At 54.2% G+C, this 25378-nt stretch overlaps 1 protein-coding gene across 1 annotated transcript in view; it reads right to left on the bottom strand.

The window, feature by feature from the left end:
- Positions 1–8240: 8240 nt before the first annotated feature.
- The window catches only part of bbs10 (Bardet-Biedl syndrome 10), a 31020-nt gene continuing 13882 nt past the window's right edge, over positions 8241–25378 (bottom strand). The window contains exons 3-4 of the mRNA XM_068009058.1: positions 14687–14899; positions 8241–11691 (exon numbers count right to left, since the gene is read on the bottom strand). Coding sequence (XP_067865159.1) covers positions 9954–11691; positions 14687–14892 — 1944 coding nt within the window. The 5' untranslated portion in view covers positions 14893–14899 and the 3' untranslated portion in view covers positions 8241–9953. The remainder of the gene's footprint in view (positions 11692–14686; positions 14900–25378) is intronic.

Genomic DNA, 25378 nt, shown 5'->3' with positions numbered 1-25378 from the left:
TCTACAAGATGCACTGCAACAACTCACTACGCCTCCTTTGACAGCACCTTCCAAACCCACGACTTCTACCACTGAGAAGGACAAAGGCAGCAAATGCATGGGAACATCACCACCTACAAGTTCCCCTCCAGGCCACACACCATCCTGACTTGGAACGAGATCTCCGTTCCTTCAGTGTCGCGAGGTAAAAATCCTGGAAATCTCTTCCTACACCCCAAAGACTGCAGCAGTTCAGGAAGGCAGCACAACACACCTTATCAAGGACAATTAGGGATGAACAATAAATGCTGGCCTTGCCAATGACACATCACATGAACGATTAAAATACTGGGTCTGTGTGTCAAACTATATAGTGAGAATCTCTGATACTGGGTCTGTGTGTCTCACTGTATAGTGACAGTCTCTGATACTGGGTCTGTGTGTCAAACTATATAGTGAGAGTCTCTGATACTGGGTCTGTGTGTCTCACAGAATAGAGAGAGTCTCTAATACTGGGTGTGTGTCTCTCGCTGTATAGTGAGAGTCTCTGATACTGGGTCTGTGTGTCTCACTGAATAGAGAGAGTCTCTGAAAGTGGATCTGTGTGTCTCACTGTATAGAGAGAGTCTCTGATACTGGGTCTGTGTGTCTCACTGAATAGAGAGAGTCTCTGATACTGGGTCTCTGTGTCTCACTGAATAGAGAGTCTCTGATACTGGGTCTGTGTGTCTCACTGAATAGAGAGTCTCTGATACTGGGTCTGTGTGTCTCACTGTATAGAGAGAGTCTCCGATACCGGGTCTGGATGTCTCACCGAATAGAGAGAGTCTCTGATACTGGGTCTGTGTGTCTCACTGAATAGAGAGAGTCTCTGATACTGGGTCTGTATGTCTCACTGAATAGAGAGAGTCTCTGATACTGGGTCTGTGTGTCTCACTGAATAGAGAGAGTCTCTGATACTGGGTCTGTGTGTCTCACTGAATAGAGAGAGTCTCTGATACTGAGTCTGTATGTCTCACTGAATAGAGAGAGTCTCTGATACTGGGTCTGTGTGTCTCACTGAATAGAGAGAGTCTCTGATACTGGGTCTGTATGTCTCACTGAATAGAGAGAGTCTCTGATGCTGGGTCTGTGTGTCTCAGTGTATAGTGAGAGTCTCTGATACTGGGTCTGTGTGTCTCACTGAATAGAGAGAGTCTCTGATACTGGGTCTGTGTGTCTCACTGAATAGAGAGAGTCTCTGACACTAGGTCTGTGTGTCTCACTGTAAAGAGAGAGTCTCTGATACTGGGTCTGTGTCTCACTGGGTATAGAGTGTCTCTGATACTGGGTATTGTCTCATTGTAAGGAGAGTCTCTGATACTGGGTCTGTGTGACTCACTGAATAGAGAGTGTCTCTGATACTGGGTCTTGTCTCACTGTAAAGAGAGAGTCTCTGATACTGGGTCTGTGTGTCTCACTGTAAAGAGAGAGTCTCTGATACTGGGTCTGTGTCTCACTGGGTATAGAGTGTCTCTGATACTGGGTATTGTCTCATTGTAAGGAGAGTCTCTCTGATACTGGGTCTGTGTTTCTTACTGTATCGTGAGAGACTCTGATACTGGGTCTGTGTGTCTCACTGAATAGAGAGAGTCTCTAATACCGGGTCTGTGTGTCAAACTGTATAGTGAGAGTCTCTGATACTGGGTCTGTGTGTCTCGCTGTACAGTGACAGTCTCTGATACTGGGTTGTGCCTCACTGTATAGTAAGAGTCTCTGATACTGGGACTGTATGTCTCACTGAATAGAGAGTCTCTGATACTGGGTCTGTGTGTCTCACTGAATAGAGAGAGTCTCTGATGCTGGGTCTGTCTGTCTCACTGAATAGAGAGAGTTTCTGATAGTGGGTCTGTATGTCTCACTGAATGGAGTCTCTGATACTGGGTCTGTGTGTCTCACTGAATAGAGAGTCTCTGATACTGGGTCTGTGTGTCTCACTGAATAGAGAGAGTCTCTGATAGTGGGTCTGTGTGTCTCACTGTGTGGAGAGAGTCTCTGATACCGGGTCTGTATGTCTCACTGATTGGAGAGAGTCTCTGATACTGGGTATTTGTGTCTCACTGAATAGAGAGAGTCTCTGATACTGGGTCTGCATGTCTCACTGAATAGAGAGAGTCTCTGATACTGGGTCTGTGTGTCTCACTGAATAGAGAGAGTCTCTGTTACTGGGTCTGTGTGTCTCTGTGTGTAGTGAGAGTCTCTGATACTGGGTCTGTGTCTCAATGTATAGAGAGACTCTCTGATACTGGGTTGTGCCTCACTGTATAGACAGAGTCTCTGATACTGGGTCTGTGTATCTCACTGTCTAGTAAGAGTCTCTGATACTGGGTCTGCATGTCTCACTGAATAGAGAGAGTCTCTGATACTGGGTCTGTGTGTCTTACTGTATAGTGAGAGTCTCTGATACTGGATCTGGGTGTCTTACTGTATAGTGAGAGCCTCTGATACTGGATCTGTGTGTCTCACTGAATAGAAAGAGTCTCTGATACTGGGTCTGTGTATCGCACTGTATAGTAAGAGTCTCTGATACTGGGTCTGTGTGGCTCACTGTATCGTGAGAGTCTCTGATACTGGGTCTGTGTGTCTCACTAAATAGAGAGTGTCTCTGATACTGGGTCTGTGTGTCTCACTTAATAGAGAGAGTCTCTGATACTGGGTCTGTGTGTCTCACTGAATAGAGAGTGTCTCTGATACTGGGTCTGTGTATCGCACTGTATAGTAAGAGTCTCTGATACTGGGTCTGTGTGGCTCACTGTATTGTGAGAGTCTCTGATACTGGGTCTGTGTGTCTCACTAAATAGAGAGTGTCTCTGATACTGGGTCTGTGTGTCTCACTTAATAGAGAGAGTCTCTGATACTGGGTCTGTGTGTCTCACTGAATAGAGAGTGTCTCTGATACTGGGTCTGTGTGTCTCACTGTAAAGAGAGAGTCTCTGATACTGGGTCTTGTCTCATTGTAAAGACAGTCTCTCTGATACTGGGTCTGTGTGTCTCACTGTATAGAGAGAGTCTCTGATACTGGGTCTGTGTCTCAATGTAGAGAGTGTCTCTGATACTGGGTCCGTGTCTCACTGTATAGAGAGTGTCTCTGATACTGGGTCTGCATCTCACTGGCATCGCGTTCCAGGCACCCACCACCCTCTGCGTAAAGAACTTTCCACGCATATCCCCCCTAAACATTTCCCCTTTCACTTTGAACTCGTGTCCCCTAGTAATTGAATCCCCCACTCTGGGAAAAAGCTTCTTGCTATCCAACCTGTCTATACCTCTCATGCTTTTGTACACCTCAATCAGGTCCCCCCTCAACCTCCGTCTTTCTAATGAAAATAATCCTAATCTACTCAACCCCTCTTCATAGCTAGCGCCCTCCATACCAGGCAACATCCTGGTGAACCTCCTCTGCACCCTCTCCAAAGCATCCACATCCTTTTGGTAATGTGGCGACCAGAACTGCACGCAGTATTCCAAATGTGGCCGAACCAAAGTCCTATACAACTGTAACATGACCTGCCAACTCTTGTACTCAATACCCCGTCCGATGAAGGAAAGCATGCCGTATGCCTTCTTGACCACTGTATTGACCTGCGTTGCCACCTTCAGGGAACAATGGACCTGAACACCCAAATCTCTCTGTACATCAATTTTCCCCAGGACTTTTCCATTTACTGTATAGTTCACTCTTGAATTGGATCTTCCAAAATGCATCACCTCGCATTTGCCCTGATTGAACTCCATCTGCCATTTCTCTGCCCAACTCTCCAGTCTATCTATATTCTGCTGTATTCTCTGACAGTCCCCTTCACTATCTGCTACTCCACCAATCTTAGTGTCGTCTGCAAATTTGCTAATCAGACCACCTATACTTTCCTCCAAATCATTTATGTATATCACAAACAACAGTGGTCCCAGCACGGATCCCTGTGGAACACCACTGGTCTCACGTCTCCATTTTGAGAAACTCCCTTCCACTGCTACTCTCTGTCTCCTGTTGCCCAGCCAGTTCTTTATCCATCTAGCTAGTACACCTTGGACCCCATGCGCCTTCACTTTCTCCATCAGCCTACCATGGGGAACCTTATCAAACGCCTTACTGAAGTCCATGTATACAACATCTACAGCCCTTCCCTCATCAATCAACTTTGTCACTTCCTCAAAGAATTCTATTAAGTTGGTAAGACATGACCTTCCCTGCACAAAACCATGTTGCCTATCACTGATAAGCCCATTTTCTTCCAGATGGGAATAGATCCTATCCCTCAGTATCTTCTCCAGCAGCTTCGCTACCACTGACGTCAGGCTCACCGGTCTATAATTACCTGGATTATCCCTGCTACCCTTCTTAAACAAGGGGACAACATTAGCAATTCTCCAGTCCTCCGGGACCTCACCCGTGTTTAAGGATGTTGCAAAGATATCTGTTTCGGCCCCAACTATTTCCTCTCTCGCTTCCCACAGTAACCTGGGATAGATCCCATCCGGACCTGGGGACTTGTCCACCTTAATGCCTTTTAGAATACCCAACACTTCCTCCCTCCTTATGCCGACTTGACCTAGAGTAATCAAACATCTGTCGCTAACCTCAACATCCGTCATGTCCCTCTCCTCGGTGAATACCGATGCAAAGTACTCATTTAGAATCTCACCCATTTTCTCTGACTCCACGCATAACTTTCCTCCTTTGTCCTTGAGTGGGCCAATCCTTTCTCTAGTTACCCTCTTGCTCCTTATATATGAATAAAAGGCTTTGGGATTTTCCTTAACCCTGTTTGCAAAAGATATTTCATGACCCCTTTTAGCCCTCTTAATTCCTCGTTTCAGATTGCGCCTACAATCCCGATATTCTTTCAAAGCTTCGTCTTTCTTCAGCCGCCTAGACCTTATGTATGCTTCCTTTTTCCTCTTAGCTAGTCTCCCAATTTCACCTGTCATCCATGGTTCCCTAATCTTGCCATTTCTACCCCTCATTTTCACAGGAACATGTCTCTCCTGCACGCTAATCAACCTCTCTTTAAAAGCCTCCCACATATCAAATGTGGATTTACCTTCAAACAGCTGCTCCCAATCTACATTCCCCAGCTCCTGCCGAATTTTGGTATAGTTGGCCTTCCCCCAATTTAGCACTCTTCCTTTCGGACCACTCTCGTCTTTGTCCATGAGTATTCTAAAACTTACGGAATTGTGATCACTATTCCCAAAGTAGTCCCCTACTGAAACGTCAACCACCTGGCCCGGCTCATTCCCCAACACCAGGTCCAGTATGGAGAGTCTCTGATACTGGGTCTGTGTCTCACTGTATAGACAGAGTCTCAATGTATAGAGAGTGTCTCTGATACTGGGTCTTGTCTCACTGTAAAAAGAGAGTCTCTGATACTGGGTCTGTGTGTCTCACTTAATAGAGAGAGTCTCTGATACTGGGTCTGTGTCTCACTGTAAAGAGAGAGTCTCTGATACTGGGTCTGTGTGTCTCACTGGGTTTAGAGTGTGTCTCTGATACTGGATCTGTGTCTCACTGTATAGAGAGTGTCTCTGATACTGGGTCTGTGTATCACTGTACAGACTGTCTCTGATTTGCCTTTGACAAGGTCCCTCATGGCAGACTGGTACAAAAGGTGAAGTCACACGGGATCAGAGGTGAGCTGGCAAGATGGTTACAGAACTGGCTCAGTCATAGAAGACAGAGGGCAGCAGTGGAAGGGTGCTTTTCTGAATGGAGGGCTGTGACTAGTGGTGTTCCGCAGGGATCAGTGCTGGGACCTTTGCTGTTTGTATATATGAATGATTTGGAGGAATATGTAGCTGGTCTGATTAGTAAGTTTGCAGACGACACAAAGGTTGGTGGAGTTGCGGATAGTGATGAGGATTGTCAGAAGATACAGCAGGATATAGATCAGTTGGAGACTTGGGCGGAGAAATGGCTGATGGAGTTTAATCCGGACAAATGTGAGGTAATGCATTTTGGAAGGTCTAATACAGGTGGGAAGTATACATTAAATGGCAGAACCCTTAGGAGTATTGACAGGCAGAGATATCTGGGCATACAGGTCCACAGGTCACTGAAAGTGGCAACGCAGGTGGATAAGGTAGTCAAGAAGGCATACGGCATGCTTGCCTTCATCGGTCGGGGCATAGAGTATAAAAATTGGCAAGTCATGCTGCAGCTGTACAGAACTTTAGTTAGGCCACACTTAGAATATTGCATGCAATTCTGGTCGCCACACTACCAGAAGGACGTGGAGGCTTTGGAGAGGATACAGAAGATGTTTACTAGGATGTTGCCTGGTCTGGAGGGCATTAGCTATGAGGAGAGGTTGGATAAACTCGGATTGTTTTCACTGGAACAACGGAGGTGGAGGGGCGATAGCATAGAGGTTTACGAAGTTATGAGCGGCATGGACAGAGTGGATAGTCAGAAGCTTTTTCCCAGGCTGGAAGAGTCAGTTACTAGGGGACATAGGTTTAAGGTGCGAGGGGCAAAGTTTAGAGGGGATGTGCGAGGCAAGTTCTTTACACAGAGGGTGGTGAGTGCCTGGAACTTGCTGCCGGGGGAGGTGGTGGAAGCAGGTACGATAGCGACGTTTAAGAGGCATCTTGACAAATACATGAATAGGATGGGAATAGAGGGATACGGTCCCCGGAAGTGCAGAAGGTTTTAGTTCAGGCAGGCATCAAGATCGGCGCAGGCTTGGAGGGCCGAGTGGCCTGTTCCTGTGCTGTACTGTTCTTTGTTCTTTGATACTGGGTCTGTGTGTCTCATTGTATAGCGAGAGTCTCTGTTACTGGGTCTGTGTGTCTCACTGTACAGAGAGTCTCTGATACTGGGTCTGTGTATCTCACTGTACAGAGAGAGTCTCTGATATTTAGTCTGTGTGTCTCATTGAATAGAGAGAGTCCCTGATACTGGGTCTCTGTCTCATTGTATAGAGAGAGTCCCTGATACTGGGTCTCTGTCTCACTGTATAGAGAGTCTCTCTGATACTGGGTCCGTGTCTCACTGTAGAGAGTGTCTCTGATACTGGGTCTGTGTCTCATTGTATAGAGAGAGTCCCTGATACTGGGTCTCTGTCTCACTGTATAGAGAGTGTCTCTGATACTGGGTCTGTGTCTCACTGTAGAGAGTGTGTCTGATACTGGGTCTGTGTCTCACTGTATAGAGTCTCTGATACTGGGTCTGTGTCTCACTCTATAGAGTATCTAATACTGGGTCTGTGTCTCACTCTATAGAGAGAGTATCTGATACTGGGTCTGCGTCTCACTGTATAGAGAGTGTCTCTGATACTTGGTCTGTGTCTCACTGTATAGAGTCTCTGATACTGGGTCTGTGTGTCTTACTGTATAGTGAGAGTCTCTGATACTGGGTCTGCGTCTCACTGTATGGAGAGAGTCTGATACTGGGTCTGTGTCTCACTGTGTAGTGTCTCTAATACTGGGTCTGTGTCTCACTCTATAGAGAGAGTCTCTGATACTGGGGTCTTTGTCTCACTGTGTTGCACACTGGGATGTTCTAAGCCACATACTACTGTTTGCTCCTTACAGTCCAGTCACTGATAGAGACCAGCAGTTAGCGACTAACTATTTACTCACATCCATGGGGAGGGAGATGGTTCGTGGGATTTCTGTGTTGATGCGGCACATATTCTGATGGTGGAGAACTTGTAAGTCACACATGCTGGACCAGGGAATGTGATACGTGAGCCAGATGGGGCTGCAGGACACAATCTCCTGGTGACGATCATGTCTGAAACCTGGTGGGGGCAGAACTGACACCAGAGGACTGGCCTTCACATTGCTCCCTCCAGATAATCCTGCAAACCTGTCCCCTTAACCTGGGGCCCATGCTCTGCAGACAGTCCTACCCTGTGCCATGGTCCAATGCCAGCACTTCCCCTGCCTGCACCTGGAGGGGACCTTTAGCCTCGATTGCCTTAACTTTTAGCTTATGAAGTGTGTTTGTGTGTGTGTCAGTCCCTGTGGTGATCTGTGTGTGTGTGTCAGTCCCTGTGGTGATCAGTGTGTGTGTGTGTGTCAGTCCCTGTGGTAATCAGAGTGTCTGTGTGTGTGTGTCAGTCTCTGTGGTGATCAGTGTGTGTGTGTGTGTGTCAGTCTCTGTGGTGATCAGTGTGTGTGTGTCAGTCCCTGTGGTGATCAGTGTGTGTGTGTGTGAGTCCCTGTGGTGATCAGTGTGTGTGTGTGTATGTGTGTGAGTCCCTGTGGTGATCAGTGTGTGTGTCAGTCCCTGTGGTGATGAGTGTGTGTGTGTCAGTCCCTGTGGTGATCAGTGTGTGTGTGTGTGTCAGTCCCTGTGGTGATCAGTGTGTGTGTTAGTCCCTGTGGTGATCAGTGTGTGCGTGTGTGTCAGTTCCTGTGGTGATCAGTGTGTGTGTGTGTGTGTGTCAGTCCCTGTGGTGATCAGTGTGTGTGTGTGTCAGTCCCTGTGGTGATCAGTGTGTGTGTGTCAGTCCCTGTGTGTGTGTGCACACGTGTATTAGGCACCCAGCTGACTAACAGAAATCTGTACAAACTCAATCCATATAGATACACGAATCAGTCATTTGAACACACTGTCTGTGCTCGTTCAGTTTCCAATTATCTTCTCTGATCCCATCACCGTGCCTGCTTTGATGTAGTTCATCAAGTGATAATCGAAAGCACTTTCAGATGTTGGGACTGACACCTGTGCTATTGCTTTAATTATCCTAATAACCCTTCGAGTGTGGGGGAGAAAGAAATCCATCGATCCTTCCCTTTTATGCTTCTGCTCACGAGTTCATTCATGTGTTCTCAAAATTCCTGGGGAATCGGATAAATAGTCAGAAAGGTGAAATTTGCAGGGCTATGGTTGAAGAGCAGGGGGTTGGGACTAACTGGACAGCTCTTTCAAAGAGTCGGCACAGGCACGATGGGCAGAATGGCCTCCTTCTGAGCTGTGTGATTCTATGGAACTGCAGCCCTTTTGTGACATAGAAGTGTGACAGCTTTCCCGGTGACAGGCCTGGCGATGATCGGCTCTCCCGAAGACAGGACCAATGGTGATCGCAGGTCTGGCGATCATCGGCTCTCCCGGTGACAGGACCGGCGGTAATCGCTGGCCTGACGGTGATCGGCTCTCCTGGTGACAGGACCGGCGGTGATCGTCTCTCCCGGTGAAAGGCCTGACGGTGATCGGCTCTCCCGGTGACAGGCCTGATGGTGATCGGCTCTCCCGGTGACAGGCCTGATGGTGACAGACCTGCAGGTGATCAGCTCTCCCGCTGACAGGCCTGACGGTGATCGGCTCTCCCGCTGACAGGCCTGATGGTAATCGGCTCTACCGGTGAAAGGCCTGATGGTGATCGTCTCTCCCGGTGACACGCCTGATGGTGATCAGCTCTCCCGCTGACAGGCCTGACGGTGATCGTCTCTCCCGGTGACACGCCTGATGGTAATCGGCTCTCCCGGTGAAAGGCCTGATGGTGACAGGCCTGCAGGTGATCAGCTCTCCCGCTGACAGGCCTGACGGTGATCGGCTCTCCCGGTGACAGGCCTGACGGTGATCGGCTCTCCCGGTGACAGGACCGGCGGTGATCGGCTCTCCCGGTGACAGGCCTGACGGTGATCGGCTCTCCCGGTGACAGGCCTGACGGTGATCGGCTCTCCCGGTGACACGCCTGATGGTAATCGGCTCTCCCGGTGAAAGGCCTGATGGTGACAGGCCTGACTGATCGGCACGCCCGGTGGCAGGCCTGCAGGTGATCGGATCTGCCGGTGGCAGGCCTGCAGGTGATCGGATCTGCCGGTGACAGGCCTGCAGGTGATCAGCTCTCCCAGTGACAGGCTTGACGGTGATCGGCTCTCACGGTGTCAGACCCGACGGTGATTAGTGCTCCCGGTGATTGGTTCTCCCGGTGACGAGCCTCTCCCAGTGATGGGGCTCTCCCGGTGGTGGCCCGTAGTCCAGTTTACTCCAACTCCTCGCGCTCTGCCTGCAGTTTCTCCCCGAGCTTTCCACGGACAGGGATGACGTGGTCGATGGTGAGCAGGTTCCTCAAGCACTGAATCACGGAAATCAGCAGGTGCCGTTTAGCGGCCACCACTTCCATGGGTCCCTCAACCATCGGTGGTGCTCCCTCCCCCCGGAGACTGGCTGCAAAGTCGGCACGGGCCTGGAGAAAGCCCCGGCCATGGCCGGCCTGGGGGTGAAGATGCCTGGGGACATTGAGCAAGGCATCTGCCACGATTTTGCATGCCGTCCTGGTGTTGGGCTGCTGCCAGCTGCCAGCTTCATGCTGGAGGTAGTGGTTCATCAGCAACTCGAAGGCACCACCTGGGGGCAGCACACACCCAGCCGGCAACTCACAGTCCCTCAGCTCCCACTGCACTCGCTGGGCTGGCTGACCTACAGGCTGGGAATGGTGCTGTCTTCCCTCACCACTGATGCCCATCTCGACCTCAGTTTGCTCCTCAGCTCTGCCCAACTCCCCAGTCCCCTGTCCCTCACTCCCTCTCCCCAGGTCCCCAGTCCCCTGTCCCTCACTCCCTCTCCTCAGGTCCCCAGTCCCGTGTCTCTCACTCCCTCTCCCCAGGTCCCCAGCCCCCTGTCTCTCACTCCCTCTCCCCAGGTCCCCAGCCTCGTGTCTGTCTTTCTCTCTCCCCAGGCCCCTAGGGGTGGACAGCAGGAGCCTCAGCAGTTTGAAGGCACCGTGGATGGCATCTCGGTGCTGCTCTGCCAATCCCAGGGCGGGTGCGCACACTGCCAGGCAGTGGGGCCAGAAGCCACGGAGGGCCGGGAAACCCACCAGGACCTGCCCGTGAGGCCCAAGGGGGGCTGGCCTTGCAAAGCTGGCGGGCACAGTGTCTCCTAGCTGGGCCTCTGACACCCAGTCGAGCGGTTCGGCCCCTGTAAGCCTCGTCACCAGGGCCAGGTCCTCGTCTGGCAGGCAATCCACCAACGACACGCCGTGCCGCAGGGCCAACTCCAGCACACAAGCCGGCTGCCGGGGCCCGGACAGCAGCAGTCCCACTCCGAGCTCCCTTAGGCGAACCAGGGCCTCCTCCGCCCTGGCCCGGGCCCAGCCCCGAGCCTCCGCCAGGCCCGAGGGCGACTCCAGCCACAGGGTGCAATCGGCCTCGGTCAGAGGGGGGAGCAGGGCGCTGGTGGTCACCAGCACCCTCGTCTCGCCCTCGCCACACCGCAGTGCGAAGCCTCGGCTCAGCAGCAGTCCCTCCAGCACCCTGCTGCTCCCCATGGGTAAGCCTGGCACTGTGCCCTGCAGGCCCGGGAAGCAGTCGGCTGCCAGGCTCAGTGTCCGCTCCATCTCCCCGTCTCCCAGCCGCCAGAGGAAGTCGCAGGCCAGCTGGCTCAGGAAGGTGGCGTGAGCTGCCCCGACCTTGCCCCCAAAGTAGGCAACCAGCACACGGGCCACCCATTCCCTGGGCAGGTGGAGTTGCCCGCCAGAGAGGGAGAGGGCTGAGGCGCAGTGAGGGGCCAGGTGTCTCTCCAGCACCCGCTCCAGCACCTCCCGCTCCAGCCGGGCCAGCCCCGCGGCTATCCAGAATCGCCGTGCCCCGACACTTGCTGGCCTCTCGCCCCCAGTCTCCGCCCGCACTCCCCGCAGCATGGCGGCCAGCAGCAGGATAAAGGACTTGGCTCCATCTCCGGTGACACTGCAGTGAGCTAGCACACTCCGTACCATCAACCTGTGGGGAAACAAAGCAGTCGCTGAGACAGTGGCTGCAACTTGGTAAAGATAATCATAAATAAATAACCAGACCATAAACACCCAGCATCATAAACACATAGCAACATAAACACCCAGCCCCGTAAACACCCAGCCCCGTAAACACCCAGCATCATAAACACATAGCAACATAAACACCCAGCCCCGTAAACACCCAGCACCGTAAATAACCAGCCCCGTAAATAACCAGCCCCGTAAATAACCAGCCCTGTAAATAACCAGCCCCGTAAACACCCAGCCCCGTAAATAACCAGCCCCGTAAATAACCAGCCCCGTAAACACCCAGAATCATAAACACATAGCAACATAAACACCCAGCCCCGTAAATAACCAGCCCCGTAAATAACCAGCCCCGTAAACACCCAGAATCATAAACACATAGCAACATAAACACCCAGCCCCGTAAACACCCAGAATCATAAACACATAGCAACATAAACACCCAGCCCCGTAAATAACCAGCCCCGTAAACAGCCAGCATCATAAACACATAGCAACATAAACACCCAGCCCCGTAAACACCCAGCCCCGTAAACACCCAGCCCCGTAAACACCCAGCCCCGTAAACACCCAGCCCCGTAAATAACCAGCCCCGTAAATAACCAGCATCATAAACACATAGCAACATAAACACCCAGCCCCGTAAACACCCAGAATCATAAACACATAGCAACATAAACACCCAGCCCCGTAAATAACCAGCCCCGTAAACAGCCAGCATCATAAACACATAGCAACATAAACACCCAGCCCCGTAAACACCCAGCCCTGTAAATAACCAGCCCCGTAAACACCCAGCATCATAAACACATAGCAACATAAACACCCAGCACCGTAAACACCCAGCACCGTAAACACCCAGCCCCGTAAACACCCAGCCCCGTAAACACCCAGCCCCGTAAATAACCAGCCCCGTAAATAACCAGCATCATAAACACATAGCAACATAAACACCCAGCCCCGTAAACACCCAGCCCTGTAAATAACCAGCCCCGTAAACACCCAGCATCATAAACACATAGCAACATAAACACCCAGCACCGTAAACACCCAGCCCCGTAAACACCCAGCCCCGTAAACACCCAGCCCCGTAAACACCCAGCCCCGTAAATAACCAGCATCATAAACACATAGCAACATAAACACCCAGCCCCGTAAACACCCAGCCCTGTAAATAACCAGCCCCGTAAACACCCAGAATCATAAACACATAGCAACATAAACACCCAGCACCGTAAATCACCACCCCATAAACAACCAGCGCCATAAATAACCACCCCATGAACACCCACCCCGTAAACACCCAGCACCGTAAACACCCAGCACTGTAAATCACCACCCCATAAACACCCAGCGCCATAAATAACCACCCCATGAACACCCACCCCGTAAAGACCCAGCACCGTAAACACTCACCCTCTAAACAACCAGCACCAGAAATAACCGCCCCATAATCAACCACCCATCCGCCACCATAAACACTCCATTTTTAAAGCTTTGCCTATCCACAACACAACATCCCATTCCTCCACCTTAAACATTCACTCCCTCCATCACTGATGCACAATGGCAGCAGTGTTTACCATCTACAAGATGCACTGCAGAAACTCACCAAGGCTCCTTCAACAGCATCTTCCAAACCCATGACTTCTACCACCTAGAAGGACAAGGGCAGCAAATGCATGGGAACACCACCACCTGCAAGTTCCCCTCCAAGCCTCACAGCATCCTGACTTAGAACTATATCACCATTCCTTCACTGTCGCTGGGTCAAAATCCTGGAGCTCCCTCCTTACAGCACTGTGGGTGTACCTACCCCACATGGACTGCAGCAGTTTAAGAAGGCTGCTAAACACCACCTTCTCAAGGGCAATTAGGGATGGGCAATAAATGTAATCCCGAGAATTAGTTTTTTTTTAATTGTACATAACATTGGTTAGACAGTATTTAGAGTGCTGTGTACAGTTTTGAATGCTCAGAATAGACAGCCATAGAGAGCGTACAGTACAGATTCATGGATGGGAAACTATATCCCTGACAGGCTGGAGATACTGTGACTATTCCCAATGCAGCAGAGATGGCTAAGAGGAGATTTAATCAATGTTTTTAAACCGATAAATAGTTTTCTTGAATCGTTGCAGTCTGTGTAGTGAAGGCACAGTGTTGTTCGGTTGGGAGTCATCCTTTGTAACAGTTTGATATGGCTGAGTGGCTCAGTGGGCCCCTTCGGAGGGGAGAGGGGAGATGGTGGTGTCATAGAAATGTCACTGAACTAGCAATGACATGGGTTCAAATCCCACTACGGCAGCTTGGAATCTGAATTCAATTAATTAATGAAAATCTGGAATTGAAAGTTAGTCTCAGTAATGATGCCATGAAACTATCAACGATTGTTGTGAAAACCCATTTGGTTCACGAATGTCCTTTAAGAAAGGGAATCTACCATCCTTACCTGGTCTGGGTAACATGTGACTTCAGACCCACAGCAATGTGGTTGACTCTTCACTACCCTCTGAAATGATTTCATAAGCCACTTAGTTGTCAAGGGCGATTAGGGGTGGGCAACACATGCTGGTCCATGAAAGAATACAAAAAAAGTTGAGTCAACCACATGGCTATGGGTCTGGAGTCACATGAGGGTCAGACCTGATGATGACTGCAGATTTCCATGCCTTAAGGGACAGTAGTGAACCAGTTGCATTTTCATGACAATCTGGTAGCTTCATGGTGCACTTTTGCATCCTAGCCTTTTATTTCCAAATATTTTGGACTGAATTCAAATTTTCAAATGGCCTTGGGTGGGATTTGAACTGCCTTGTTTGCTGGTTTATTAGCCTGGGCCTCTGCATTATGGCCCAGTAGCATAGCCACTACATCACCATACCTTGAGGCAACCAGGGAGGCAAGAGTTGACAGCGTTACACACTAGGCCAGATCTCGGCCTCCGGACTGACCTGGCAGCAGGGTGCTCCAGTACCAGCGACTCCAATATCCTGCACCCATCCCTGGTAATGAGGATATCTCCAGTGCCTCTGACAAACAGCACCTGACCTCCATTCGGCCCGAAACATCGCAGCACGATGTTCTCCAGGGTTTCGGCTGTGCGCACTAGGTTTTCAATGTCCATCACACACTCAGCCTGCATCTCCACACGACACATACCGAACCTGGATAAGAAGAATAATACAGTGAAAGCCAGCTCAATAGAGGGGTGAGGGGTAGTAATGGAATCTTGTACTTTTCACAGTGAGAACTAACAACGCTAGACAAAGGAATGCATCCTCCACACTGTCCCATCAATCACTCGCAGGGCAGGTACAGCACAGGTTAGATTCAGAGTAAAGGTCCCTCTACACTGTCCCATCAATCACTTGCAGGGCAGATACAGCACCAGTTAGATACAGAGTAAAGCTCCCTTTATACTGTCCCATCAATCACTCGCAGGGCAGGTACAGCACGGGGTTAGATACAGAGTAAAGCTCCCTCCACAGTGTCCCGTCAATCACTCCCAGGACAGGTACAGCACGGGGTTAGATAGAGTAAAGCTCCCTCCACAGTGTCCCGTCAAACACTCCCAGGACAGGTACAGCACTGGGATTGGCTGCTCTCTGATTTGGGAGCCTGAGTGTTGAGAGCCTCAACGAGGTGCAGCTGAGAGTGCTGGTGGCAGTTGGAGGTTGCAGAGGTGGAGAGAGGAGCTGCACTGAGCAAGGGAGAGCAGCTACCAACAAGCAGAGGAAAACTCCAACAACAGTCTCCATTAAAGAGAAGAAAGGGACATTTTGTGGAAACAAGGCTTTGTCTGGAGGTGGGTGCTGAACACCAGTAATTTACTTTGGACTGTTGGGGGAGGAACAAGTGGCTGGAACAACAAGGGGTGGGGCTGCCAATTCAACAGGAGTCTGTGCTGCTGCAAAAGCACACAGGGAAGCTCCCTCCCCACCCCAATTGCCAAGCCTGGGTCAGCTGAGGCTGCCCAGCTAAACAGACGGAAGGGGATAGATAGTGCCTGGGCAGCTTCAGCTGACCCAGGTGAAGACGACTCCCCCAACCAGAAGACCGGAAGACCAACTTCAAAGACTGTTTGTTTTAAGTGTACTGTGAGCACCACCTCCAGAAAGCAAGTCATCCCTTCCAGCCTGCCTTTGCCTCTCCTCTCTTACCTCAGCCTCTCCACTAACCTGTTGTTTGTTTGTTTGTCTTTTCAAATTTTTCTGTGAATCTGTTATTTAGTGTGCAAGTCCACAATTTGGGGTGGGTTTAGCTCTTGGACCCATGGCAAGCCCTTCATCACCGGTGGCGGGGCCCTCTACTACCTACGCAGCTGCAGCTTCTGTGGCTGCCCACGTGGCCTCGTCACCCTTTAAATTATTGACATGCAGCCATGGGGTGAAGAGCTATCCCCACCCCAACATGTCTATTGAGGCCTGCGTTAAGGCAATGGCCGTGGTTGTCGGCCCCTCGGCCATTGTTGCGGCCTCAAAGATGTATGGGAAGGCTGTGTTCTTTTTGAAGACCGAGCGGGCGGTGTCCCTGGCCCTGAGTAAAGGGCTCACTGTGGGGGGGACCTTCCTGCCAGTGGACCCTCTGGGGGCCACTGCGCATCGGATAATGTTGTCCAACGTCCCACCCTTCATTCCCAGTGAGCTCCTCCTCCCCCACCTGCACCATCTGGGGGAGGTGAGGTCGGGGATCACCCCAGTCCGGCTTGGTCTTCGGGAGCACAGCCTCCAACATGTCTACTCCTTCCGCCGCCAGTTATTTATGCAGCTGGCGCGGGAGGAGGACACGGAGGGCCAATTTAATGTGGAGTTCCAGGGGACGGCCTACCGCGTCTTTTGGACCTCGGACGGGGCGCGGTGCCACGTCTGCAAGGGGGTGGGGCATGTTCGTAAGAACTGCCCCAACCTCCCGGCCGCCAGCTCCACCTCGGCGGCCCAGAGTGGTTCCCCAGCACCTCCTCCCACTCCCCCCGCACATCCAACAGACACCGCTCAGTCGGTTCCGGAGGCTGTGGTTTTCACAGCCTCTGGCGGGGAGGGGAGCGTCCGTCCGAGCGGAAGGAAGACGCGGGGAAAAAAGAAACATCGTGAGGCGCGTCCCCTGGACACTTTGACTCAACCCGAGCCTGAGCTCAGCCCAAAGCCCATTCCCATGGAATCCACCTGTCCCAGGGCTGGGCTCAGGCCCAGGGTGACTAAAAAAGGAAAAAAGGGTGCGGAGGCGGAGGCCTCTGATGACATGGAGGTCTCTGAGTCTCCGCGCCCAAGTGCGAAAAAGAGGAGAAGGCACCCCTCCACAGAAATAACACAGGGCCCTGAGGTGCAGGGCCCATCTGTTGGAGGGGAGCTGCCTCCTGTTTCTGGTCCTCAGGTGCCCCCTACCGCCACCACCAAGGCTGCAAAGTCCGGGCAGGTGCTCCCTATTCCTCAGGATGGAGGGGAGGGGATGGCCCCGGTACGTGAGGCCCCTCCTGAAGGAGTAAGTGGGGCCCTGCTTGTGGTGGGGGAGCCTGGGGAAACCGCCCATTCCGCCACTGCTACTGGGTCGGGTGTCCTGAATGAAGGGGAGGGCGAGGCCCCAGAGGGTCGGGCCTCCCAGCCGGAGTCCACCACCAACCAGGAGACACCCGACCCAGTTATAACTGAGAATGCTGCCCCATCTGCTGGGCCTGTGGGTGCTGGCGGAGCGGGAGATGGCCTCCTCTCGCCGCCTCCAGTCTCGGCTCCGGCTGGTTTCCCGGAGTCCGGAACTTCTGTCTCCCCTGGACCAGTCATTGGCCTGGGGATGGAGGTGGAGGGGGGTCCTGAACCGCTGGTGCCTACAGGCTCCAGTTTCACAATAGAACCCAGAGAGGACTCCTCCGCCATCGATCCTGGGGGTGGGATCGTGACGGAGGCGTGACCAGCTGGCGCGGCCGGGACGTCCGCCCCACAGTGTGTGGTGGATGTGTCGGCCGCTGGCGGTGACGACCCGGAGGAGGATGGGGATTCGGTGCGGGGCACGGAGGATGATCTTGATTCCATCGCCAGTGAGGTGGTGGAGTCCCTCGTGCCTCCCACCGAATCTCCTCTCATCCCCACGGCGGAACTCCGGGATTTCCTCGCGGCTTGCAGAGGTTGCCGCAATAAAGTTCAGCTGGCCCTCGACCGTTGGTCGAATCTGGCGCTGATCATCCAGTCCGTCCGTGCCGCCCTTAAGATAGCGGGCAAGCGCGCGGACGTGAAACTGGTTGAGAGGCGCCGTTTTAATGTGTTCCTCAATGGGTTGCTGGGGGAGTGGAGGGCCAGGTGCACTTCCACTCCCTCCTCACAGTGAGCTGTTGGTGACGGGTTTTACGTACCTTTGACATGAAGATAACCATAGCCAGCCTCAACATCAACGGCAGCAGAGGGGCTCACCGCAGATTTCACAATCTCTCAGTCCTTAGGGAAGGGAGATACGCGGTGAGCTTTCTGCAGGAAACCCACACCGTTCCGGGAGACGAAGCCACCTGGCTCCTGGAGTGGCAGGGTGGGGTCTACATGAGTCACCTCACCCCTATTTCTCGTGGGGTGGCTATCTTGTTGGCCCCGACTTTTCAGCCGGAGATCTTGGGGGTCAAGGAGCTAGTGCCGGGCCGCTTGCTCCACCTCGCCGTTCGCCTGGGTAGCGTGCCGCTCCACTTTGTGAACGTGTACGCGCCCAGGCCCGGCGCTTTGCAAGCGCGCTTCTTTGAAGAAGTGTCCGCTCTCTTGAGCTCCATCGATAGCGGCGAGTGCATCATCCTCGGGGGGGATTTTAACTGCACCCTCGAGGTGGGGGATCGCTCCGGTCCCCAGCGCGGCCAAGCGTCGGTGGAGAAGTTGAGGGGACTGATCAGCTCCCTTAACTTGGTGGACGTCTGGCGGAATCTCCATCCCGACTCCAGCGCCTTCACGTGGAGGTCTGGAGGAGGGGGGTCGCGAATCGACCGCCTCTACATTTCGCAGGCGTACGTCTCCCGTGTCTCGGCGGCCTCCATGCGGCTGGTGCCGTGCTCGGACCACCGCCTGGTGTGGGCGGAGTTCACTCCGCTCCGCACGCGGGCGGGGTCCGCGTACTGGCACTTTAACAACCGGCTGCTGGAGGACGTGCGATTTCGGGACTCGTTCTGTCGATTCTGGGCCGACTGGAGAAGGAAGCAGGGGGGCTTCCCCTCCTTGAGGCTATGGTGGGATGTGGGCAAGACTCACATCCGCGTCTTCTGTCAGGAGTACGCGAAGGGGTCGACCAAGAGGCGGGAAGCCGAGGTCGGGCGCCTTGAGAGGGAGGTGCTCGACTTGGAATCCCGCCTCGGTCATGCCGTCGCGGACCCGGCCCTGTGGCAGGCGTACAAAGAGAAGAAGGGCGCGCTGAGGAACCTGCAGCTCATAGGGTCCCGAGGCGCGTACGTGAGGTCGCGGATCCAGATCCTGGAAGATTTGGACCGCGCCTCACCCTTCTTCTACTCGCTGGAAAAATGGCGGGGGGTCCGTAAGCAGCTCGTCGAGCTGCTGGCCGACGACGGATCCTCCATCACGGATCCGGAGGGAATGGGCCTCCTGGTCCGGACATATTACAGTGCGTTGTTCTCTCCGGATCCGTCCAGCGAGGATGCGCGCAGAGTTTTGTGGGAGGACCTGCCGCAGGTCAGCCCGGAGGGCGCCGAAGGATTGGAGGCTCCGCTCTCGTTGGCGGAGCTGACTGGCGCCCTCCACCAGCTCTCGAGGGGCAAATCCCCAGGGCTGGATGGGTTGACCGTGGAGTTCCTCAGGGCGTTCTGGGACGTCCTGGGGGACGATTACGCGCGGGTCCTGGGGGAAAGCCTGGCGACCGGGGAGATGCCCCTCTCGTGGCGCAGGGCGGTCATCGTCCTGCTGCCGAAGAGGGGCGATCTCCGCCTGCTTAAAAACTGGCGTCCGGTCTCCCTCCTCAGCACGGATTATAAGATCTTTGCCCGGGCTATGTCTACCCGCCTGGGCTCCGTGCTGGCCCACATGATCCACCCCGACCAGTCCTACACGGTCCCGGGCCGGTCCATCCAGGACAACATCCACCTGGTCCGGGACCTGATCCATCTTTCCCAGAGGACTGGTCAGTCGGTCGCCTTTCTCTCCCTCGATCAGGAGAAGGCGTTCGACAGGGTGGATCACGATTACCTTTTCGGGACTCTGCGCGCTTTCGGACTCGGGCCGCATTTCGTGGCCCGGGTCCGACTTTTATACGCCGCCGCAGAGTGTCTAGTCAAAGTTAACGGGTCCTTGACGGCGCCCCTTCGATTTGGGAGAGGAGTGCGTCAGGGGTGCCCCATGTCCGGCCAATTGTATACCATCTGCGTGGAGCCCTTCCTGTGCCTGCTTCGCAGGAGGTTGACGGGTTTGGCTCTGCGCGAGCCGGCCATGCGGGTCGTCCTCTCGGCTTACGCCGACGACGTGCTCCTCGCAATCACAGATCCCGTTGACTTGCGGAGGATGCGCGACTGCCAGCAGACCTTTTCTGCCGCGTCCTCCGCAAGGATCAATTGGGAGAAATGTTCCGGACTCCTGGTTGGTCAGTGGCGGGTGGACTCCCTGCCGGAGGAGATGACACCTTTTGCGTGGAGCACCACGCACCTCCTCTATCTGGGAGTCCACCTTAGCCCCGCTGAGGAAGCCTGGCCGGCAAACTGGCAGGAGTTGGAGGCGAAAGTCACCGCTCGGCTGGGGCGCTGGACAGGACTGCTCCGAGTGCTTTCCTACAGGGGCCGAGCGTTGGTCATAAACCAACTGGTGGCCTCCATGCTGTGGTACCGGTTGGTCACTTTGGCCCCGCCCCCTGTATTTGCCACCAAGATCCAGAAGAAACTCGTCGATTTCTTCTGGGGCAAGAGGAAACACTGGGTCTCTGCCGCGGTCCTGAGTCTCCCGATCGAGGAGGGCGGTCAGTCGCTGGTGTGCGTCCGCACCCAGGCTGCGACTCTCCGCCTTCGGACCCTGCAGAGATACCTGTACGTCGAGCGTCCTCCCAGATGGTGTGCGCTGGCGACGTATTTTTTCCGCCAGTGTCACTGCCTTCAAGACGACACGCAGCTCCCGGTGGAGTCCGTTAGCCGCGCCTCTCTGAGGGAGTTGCCTGTCTTTTACCGGGATCTTTTCCGAGTCTGGAACATGGTCGCCTCCAGTCAGGGCGCTCCCCCGCCGGCGGAGGAGAGCGCCTCGGCTGTCCGGGCGGCCGACTCCGGGGACGGTCCGGCGGGCGGAGGAGTAGCCGAAACCCCCGGGACGCCCCTCACTGCGGGTGGCGAGGGGGCTCGGGAGTGCGGAGCGATCCCGGCCGAGCTGACCCCCGCTCGGCCGGAACTGCTCATCGGACCCAGGCCCCGAAACCCTCCTCGGGAGCCGGTCCCGCACAACCCGAGCCGCCTCTCGGAAATGCCCTCCGTGCCATTCCAATCGGCGCGGAGGGGTTTCCTGTACGGGCTGCTCCTGCACACTCTCCACTTCCTCGCCCTCGTCAGCCGGCCGGACACGCCCTGGCGGTCCGCGTTGCCATCTGGCGGCGAGGGGAAACCCCGATGGAGGTCTCTCTACGCGGGAGTCTTCCCCCTTTACATCGGGGACCTGGGGTGGAGGGTGCTGCACAGAGCAGTCCCGTGCAATAGGCTTTTAAGTAGGTTCACGGACTCCCAGGCCAGCTGTACTTTCTGCGGCCTGGACGAGTCCGTGTTCCACATTTATACGGAGTGTGCGAGGTTGCAGCCCCTATTTGAGTATCTGAGGGGGCTGCTCCTCAAATTCTGGCTGCACTTCAGTCCCACGCTCCTGATCTTTGGGCACCCGGTGCGGAGGGGCTCGGGCCGGGAGGAGGATCTCCTCGTCGGTCTGCTCCTGGGCCTGGCCAAGGTGGCAATTCACAGGTCCAGGTTGCGGGCCGTCGGGGGGTCCGTCCTCCCCGATTGCCTGCCCCTCTTCCGCGGTTACGTTCGCGCCCGGGTGTCCCTGGAAAAGGAGCATGCGGTGTCCGCCGGTACGCTTGAGGCCTTCCGCGACCGGTGGGCACCGCAGGGACTGGAGTGCATTGTCAACGCCGAGAATGGCATTTTAATTTGAGTTTTTTTGTTTATTTATCTGTTTTAATAAAGTTATTTTAAAACTGTAAATATGTACATAAAGGGGGCCTGAGGGATAAAGGCCCCCTCGATGTGAAAAATATAAAAGGGGCCTGGGGTATAAAGGTCACCTTGAAAAAAAAAGGAAAAAAAAAAAACTGGGTTAGATACAGAGTAAAGCTCCCTCTACAAAAAAAAAAACGGGGTTAGATACAGAGTAAAGCTCCCAAAAAAAAAGAAAAAAAAAAAAACAGAGATAGATACAGAGTAAAGCTCTCTCTACACTGTCCCCATCAAACACTCCCAGGACAGGTACAGAAAAAAAAAAAAAAACGGGGTTAGATAGAGTAAAGCTCCCTCCACAGTGTCCCGTCAAACACTCCCAGGACAGGTACAGCACTGGGATTGGCTGCTCTCTGATTTGGGAGCCTGAGTGTTGAGAGCCTCAACGAGGTGCAGCTGAGAGTGCTGGTGGCAGTTGGAGGTTGCAGAGGTGGAGAGAGGAGCTGCACTGAGCAAGGGAGAGCAGCTACCAACAAGCAGAGGAAAACTCCAACAACAGTCTCCATTAAAGAGAAGAAAGGGACATTTTTTGGAAACAAGGCTTTGTCTGGAGGTGGGTGCTGAACACCAGTAATTTACTTTGGACTGTTGGGGGAGGAACAAGTGGCTGGAACAACAAGGGGTGGGGCTGCCAATTCAGCAGGAATCTGTGCTGCTGCAAAAGCACACAGGGAAGCTCCCTCCCCACCCCAATTGCCAAGCCTGGGTCAGCTGAAGCTGCCCAGCTAAACAGACGGAAGGGGATAGATAGTGCCTGGGCAGCTTCAGCTGACCCAGGTGAAGACGACTCCCCCAACCAGAAGACCGGAAGACCAACTTCAAAGACTGTTTGTTTTAAGTGTACTGTGAGCACCACCTCCAGAAAGCAAGTCATCCCTTCCAGCCTGCCTTTGCCTCTCCTCTCTTACCTCAGCCTCTCCACTAACATGTTGTTTGTTTGTTTGTCTTTTCAAATTTTTCTGTGAGTCGCTGTTATTTAGTGTGCAAGTCCACAATTTGGGGTGGGTTTAGCTCTTCGACCCATGGCAAGCCCTTCATCACCGGTGGCGGGGCCCTCTACTACCTACGCAGCTGCAGCTTCTGTGGCTGCCCACGTGGCCCCGTCACCCTTTAAATTATTGACATGCAGCCATGGGGTGAAGAGCTATCCCCACCCCAACATGTCTATTGAGGCCTGCGTTAAGGCAATGGCCGTGGTTGTCGGCCCCTCGGCCATTGTTGCGGCCTCAAAGATGTATGGGAAGGCTGTGTTCTTTTTGAAGACCGAGCGGGCGGTGTCCCTGGCCCTGAGTAAAGGGCTCACTGTGGGGGGGACCTTCCTGCTAGTGGACCCTCTGGAGGCCACTGCGCATCGGATAATGTTGTCCAACGTCCCACCCTTCATTCCCAGTGAGCTCCTCCTCCCCCACCTGCACCATCTGGGGGAGGTGAGGTCGGGGATCACCCCAGTCCGGCTTGGTCTTCGGGAGCACAGCCTCCAACATGTCTACTCCTTCCGCCGCCAGTTATTTATGCAGCTGGCGCGGGAGGAGGACACGGAGGGCCAATTTAATGTGGAGTTCCAGGGGACGGCCTACCGCGTCTTTTGGACCTCGGACGGGGCGCGGTGCCACGTCTGCAAGGGGGTGGGGCATGTTCGTAAGAACTGCCCCAACCTCCCGGCCGCCAGCTCCACCTCGGCGGCCCAGAGTGGTTCCCCAGCACCTCCTCCCACTCCCCCCGCACATCCAACAGACACCGCTCAGTCGGTTCCGGAGGCTGTGGTTTTCACAGCCTCTGGCGGGGAGGGGAGCGTCCGTCCGAGCGGAAGGAAGACGCGGGGAAAAAAGAAACATCGTGAGGCGCGTCCCCTGGACACTTTGACTCAACCCGAGCCTGAGCTCAGCCCAAAGCCCATTCCCATGGAATCCACCTGTCCCAGGGCTGGGCTCAGGCCCAGGGTGACTAAAAAGGGAAAAAAGGGTGCTGAGGCGGAGGCCTCTGATGACATGGAGGTCTCTGAGTCTCCGCGCCCAAGTGCGAAAAAGAGGAGAAGGCACCCCTCCACAGAAATAACACAGGGCCCTGAGGTGCAGGGCCCATCTGTTGGAGGGGAGCTGCCTCCTGTTTCTGGTCCTCAGGTTCCCCCTACCGCCACCACCAAGGCTGCAAAGTCCGGGCAGGTGCTCCCTATTCCTCAGGATGGAGGGGAGGGGATGGCCCCGGTACGTGAGGCCCCTCCTGAAGGAGTAAGTGGGGCCCTGCTTGTGGTGGGGGAGCCTGGGGAAATCGCCCATTCCGCCACTGCTACTGGGTCGGGTGCCCTGAATGAAGGGGAGGGCGAGGCCCCAGAGGGTCGGGCCTCCCAGCCGGAGTCCACCACCAACCAGGAGACACCCGACCCAGTTATAACTGAGAATGCTGCCCCATCTGCTGGGCCTGTGGGTGCTGGCGGAGCGGGAGATGGCCTCCTCTCGCCGCCTCCAGTCTCGGCTCCGGCTGGTTTCCCGGAGTCCGGAACTTCTGTCTCCCCTGGACCACTCATTGGCCTGGGGATGGAGGTGGAGGGGGGTCCTGAACCGCTGGTGCCTACAGGCTCCAGTTTCACAATAGAACCCAGAGAGGACTCCTCCGCCATCGATCCTGGGGGTGGGATCGTGACGGAGGCGGGACCAGCTGGCACGGCCGGGACGTCCGCCCCACAGTGTGTGGTGGATGTGTCGGCCGCTGGCGGTGACGACCCGGAGGAGGATGGGGATTCGGAGCGGGGCACGGAGGATGATCTTGATTCCATCGCCAGTGAGGTGGTGGAGTCCCTCGTGCCTCCCACCGAATCTCCTCTCATCCCCACGGCGGAACTCCGGGATTTCCTCGCGGCTTGCAGAGGTTGCCGCAATAAAGTTCAGCTGGCCCTCGACCGTTGGTCGAATCTGGCGCTGATCATACAGTCCGTCCGTGCCGCCCTTAAGATAGCGGGCAAGCGCGCGGACGTGAAACTGGTTGAGAGGCGCCGTTTTAATGTGTTCCTCAATGGGTTGCTGGGGGAGTGGAGGGCCAGGTGCACTTCCACTCCCTCCTCACAGTGAGGTGTTTGTGACGGGTTTTTAATTACCTTTGACATGAAGATAACCATAGCCAGCCTCAACATCAACGGCAGCAGAGGGGCTCACCGCAGATTTCACAATCTCTCAGTCCTTAGGGAAGGGAGATACGCGGTGAGCTTTCTGCAGGAAACCCACACCGTTCCGGGAGACGAAGCCACCTGGCTCCTGGAGTGGCAGTGTGGGGTCTACATGAGTCACCTCACCCCTATTTCTAGTGGGGTGGCTATCTTGTTGGCCCCGACTTTTCAGCCGGAGATCTTGGGGGTCAAGGAGCTAGTGCCGGGCCGCTTGCTCCACCTCGCCGTTCGCCTGGGTAGCGTGCCGCTCCACTTTGTGAACGTGTACGCACCCAGGCCCGGCGCGTTGCAAGCGCGCTTCTTTGAAGAAGTGTCCGCTCTCTTGAGCTCCATCGA

This window comes from Heterodontus francisci, chromosome 29 (genome assembly GCF_036365525.1).
Source record: "Heterodontus francisci isolate sHetFra1 chromosome 29, sHetFra1.hap1, whole genome shotgun sequence".
NCBI classification, from domain to species: Eukaryota; Metazoa; Chordata; class Chondrichthyes; order Heterodontiformes; family Heterodontidae; genus Heterodontus; species Heterodontus francisci.
Note: the sequence above shows the minus strand (reverse complement) of the source record. Positions and strands in the feature narration are given on the sequence as shown.